At 51.9% G+C, this 3,320-nt stretch overlaps 1 protein-coding gene across 1 annotated transcript in view; it reads right to left on the reverse strand.

The window, feature by feature from the left end:
* Nucleotides 1–1,137: 1,137 nt before the first annotated feature.
* The window catches only part of LOC102889520 (Y-box-binding protein 2), an 18,393-nt gene continuing 16,210 nt past the window's right edge, over nt 1,138–3,320 (reverse strand). The window contains exons 2-6 of the mRNA XM_006922422.2: nt 2,547–2,831; nt 2,274–2,377; nt 1,777–1,954; nt 1,300–1,384; nt 1,138–1,194 (exon numbers count right to left, since the gene is read on the reverse strand). Coding sequence (XP_006922484.1) covers nt 1,334–1,384; nt 1,777–1,954; nt 2,274–2,377; nt 2,547–2,831 — 618 coding nt within the window. The 3' untranslated portion in view covers nt 1,138–1,194; nt 1,300–1,333. The remainder of the gene's footprint in view (nt 1,195–1,299; nt 1,385–1,776; nt 1,955–2,273; nt 2,378–2,546; nt 2,832–3,320) is intronic.

Raw genomic sequence — 3,320 nt, forward strand, 5'->3', positions numbered from 1 at the left:
ACTGGGCTGGGAGGAACCTTCAGAGATTTTTGTATATGTTTGAAAAAAAGGGGTAGGGAAAAGAAACTAAAGGTCTGTTGTACTAAATGTAAATATATAGATACATATATAAAGTCACTGTATGAAACAAATGTCTTGTTGTGGAGGCACTCAAGGATGGACTCAGACAGGGACCATAACTTCTCTCCCCTCTGCCTCCTTCTCTATCCTGCCTCAGCTTAAGTCTAAAGAATCCTCTAGATCAGTGGTCCCCCACCTTTTTGGCATCCGAGACCAGTGCTCCTATGAGAATCTAATGCCTGATGATCTGAGGTGAAGCTGAGGCGGTGATGCTAGCGCTGGGGAACGGTTGCAAATACAGATGAAACTTTGCTTCTAGCCCACCACTCACCTCCTGCTATGCAGCTCACTTGCTCACTTCACCTCCTGCTGTGCTGCCAGGTTCCTAACAGGCCATGGACCAGCACCAGCCTGAGGCCTTCAAGTTGGGGACCCTTGCTCTAGGTGATATCACTCATGCCCCCATTTATATTTCTAGTCATTACTTTTAATAGTAAATGCTAATAAGTTGGAGCTGCAAGTGTCAAACTGTGCTCTTGGCACTTTACAAAACATTCTGCAAGGGAATTATCCTTCTACTACAGATGGAAAAAGTGACTCTCACAGGGATGAAAGCACTTGTTGAGAGCTGCACAGCTAGAAATATGGAAACGAGGATTCAAGGTACTGCCCACTGCCTCACATCCTCCTCCTCCTCCCCACCTTCACCAGCATGTTACCAGCAATTCTCTGAACAGAAAAGAGGCAGAGACCGAGACAACAGGAAAGCCTGTTTTTGTTTTTACTGGAGGCTCAGGTGGCACATGACAGTTCATAAAATGGCTTCAGAGATCAGGTGTAGAGGGAAAACAAAAAATAAACTGGGGTGGGAAAGAAAAACAACCAGGAGGAGGTAAGAGCTGGCTGGTTCCTTCTCAGCCTGATTTAGGGGAGGGAGTTGGTGCCTCTGAACAAAAAGGATGGATCCCTTCCTTCAACCCTTGGTAGGGGACAGAGAAAAAAAAGTAAAAGCTGTTGCTTTGGCCCTCCTGAGTCTCAAGGATAAAGGGGAAAAGCCGGTGTTTTGATGTCACGAATTATGGGAAGGGGGGGTACTGGGTAGGGTACAGGTCAGTTGGAAAAACTGGCAGATACCTGAGAGAGAAAAAGAAATGGATAAGTCATGACTAGCGACTTAGGACCCAGTCCCCTGCCCTCTTGGCTCCCTGCCCTCAGCCCTCCCCAGGAGGAGCCACTCACCAGATGGTAGCTCTGGGTGTCCTTTGAGTTGGAATCACTCCAGTATAGTGGTGGGGGGGTCCCCACTGTTGATGGGGGCTGAGGTCTAAAGAGAACAGGAGTGGTCGATTGAGACCCTCTTGTTCTTTTAGGCTCCTAACTTCAACCTTCTCTCACATTTTCTCTTTTCATTCCTATAGCTCCTTCCCATTCTTCCCCAATTCACATCCATAACTGATACTATGGATCCAAGTAGAGCTGACACAGAGGGTGACACAGGCTTGACTGCATCTGCTGGGGTTTCCTGGTGGGTAGGGGTGACTGCCAGAGGTGGCCCAACAGTACTAGTTCTTTGGTGTCAGGCTGCTTGAAAGTGGGTAGGGAAGGAGCAGGGGGCAAGAGAGGAGGGAACAGGATAGAGAAGGGAAGGGTAGAAAAGAGAGGGGAAAGGAAGGAGAGGGGGAGGTGGCTCCACAGTAGACAGTCCAAGGTCTTCACCTCCTGGGCTGTGGGCTGCCTGGGTCCAGGGGGCTGCTGCCTTCGGCGCTGGAAGTAGGGGCGGTTTCTTGGGCGCTGGGGCTCAGGCCGGGAACCATCAGTGGGACCTTGGCTGGGCTTGGTCTCGCCATCCCCACCTTCTGTGGTAGGCTGCTGGGGTGGCCTGGGGCGGAAAGGCCTGGGAAGAGAAGTGGGGACCCTGAAGAGAGCAGAGGGCCAGTGCAGACCACCTCCCATCCTCCCAGGACTCCCCAAGCAGAGGTGGACCCGCCAGCTTCTCCGTCCCCAGGAGCCAAATCCCTAGGGGGCCTGCTTCCCCAGGACACCTATGTAGTAATCTTTTAGCTACCCAGCCCTCTTCACCAGTAGCTTCAGGCTTGAGAACTTAGCTCTTCCCCTTCACATCCTCCCGACTCCTCCTGTACTCCTACGCTCCCCCACCCCTATCCAATACTAGATGGTGAAGGGGAAGATAGGGTCTGGAAAAGGAGTCTTACCTTCGGTACCTAGGCCGGAATCTGGGTGGGGGGACCCGCTCATCTCCCTGCTGTTGGTCCCCCTCCAATGGGGCTGTCTCTTTAGATTCTACCCCATCAGTGCCCTGGGAATATAGAGAGGCCTTGGTGAGCTGCGGTAACAGCAGCTGCCCAGGACTCAGGTGTCCAGAGCTCTTCTCAACCCTTGGTTCCACTTCCCCTAGGGACTTTGTGCTCTCTCTCCTCAGGAACTCCCACTTGGGTATTTGGTTCCACATTCCCAGTTCTCCTCACCTCTATAGGTTGCTGCTGGTTGGGGGGCCTTGGGCCTCGCACAAAGCGACGGCGGTAGAAGAAGGGTGGTGGGCGCCTTCGTCTGGGCCTCTGCCCAGGGTCTTCAGCTCGTTCCCCTTCACTGCCTGGTTCTGTCCCACCTGATGGGGCCTCTGCCACCATAGGTGGTGGGGCAGCTGGGCGAGGCCGGGGGATGAATCGGCGGACCCTACGTCGATTGGGGGCATAGCGGCTGCCCTTCACTGGCACCCCTCCGGGCCCAGTTACATTAGCAGCTTCTGCACCCTAGAAAGGAGGTAGGGAGAACTTGCTCCAATAGCAAATGCACAATGTTCCCCAAATGGCTCAAATCATTAGTCTCCCCCTTCTTCCACCTAAATGCCTTCTCCAGTTTCCCTTCAGCCCCTCTAACTTCTTCCTACTCTCCCCTAGTGAGGCAATGGCATATTTGGATCCTTCTAGGAGGGGCCACCTCTGCGACTTGTCTTTTTGAAATAGCTGTTACTGGATCCTCTTGAATTTAAGACTGGAGATGGCTGTGTGAATGGAAAAAGGTTTGGCAGCAACTATCCACCTTACTACAGAGGTCTGACTCTAAGAGAGCATGAGGACAGAGACCCACGTAGAGAACAGACATAGAAGTGCTTGTGAACTTCCAAAAAAAAGCCCATATATCACTCAGTAAGAGATAACTAGGACATGTTCTTTAGGACATCTCTTAGAGCAGCCAATGTTAAAGACAACAATGTCTGGTTGAGGACACAGCTTGAGCTA

The sequence above is a fragment of the Pteropus alecto genome, unplaced genomic scaffold (assembly GCF_000325575.1).
Source record: "Pteropus alecto unplaced genomic scaffold, ASM32557v1 scaffold398, whole genome shotgun sequence".
Lineage (NCBI taxonomy): Eukaryota > Metazoa > Chordata > Mammalia > Chiroptera > Pteropodidae > Pteropus > Pteropus alecto.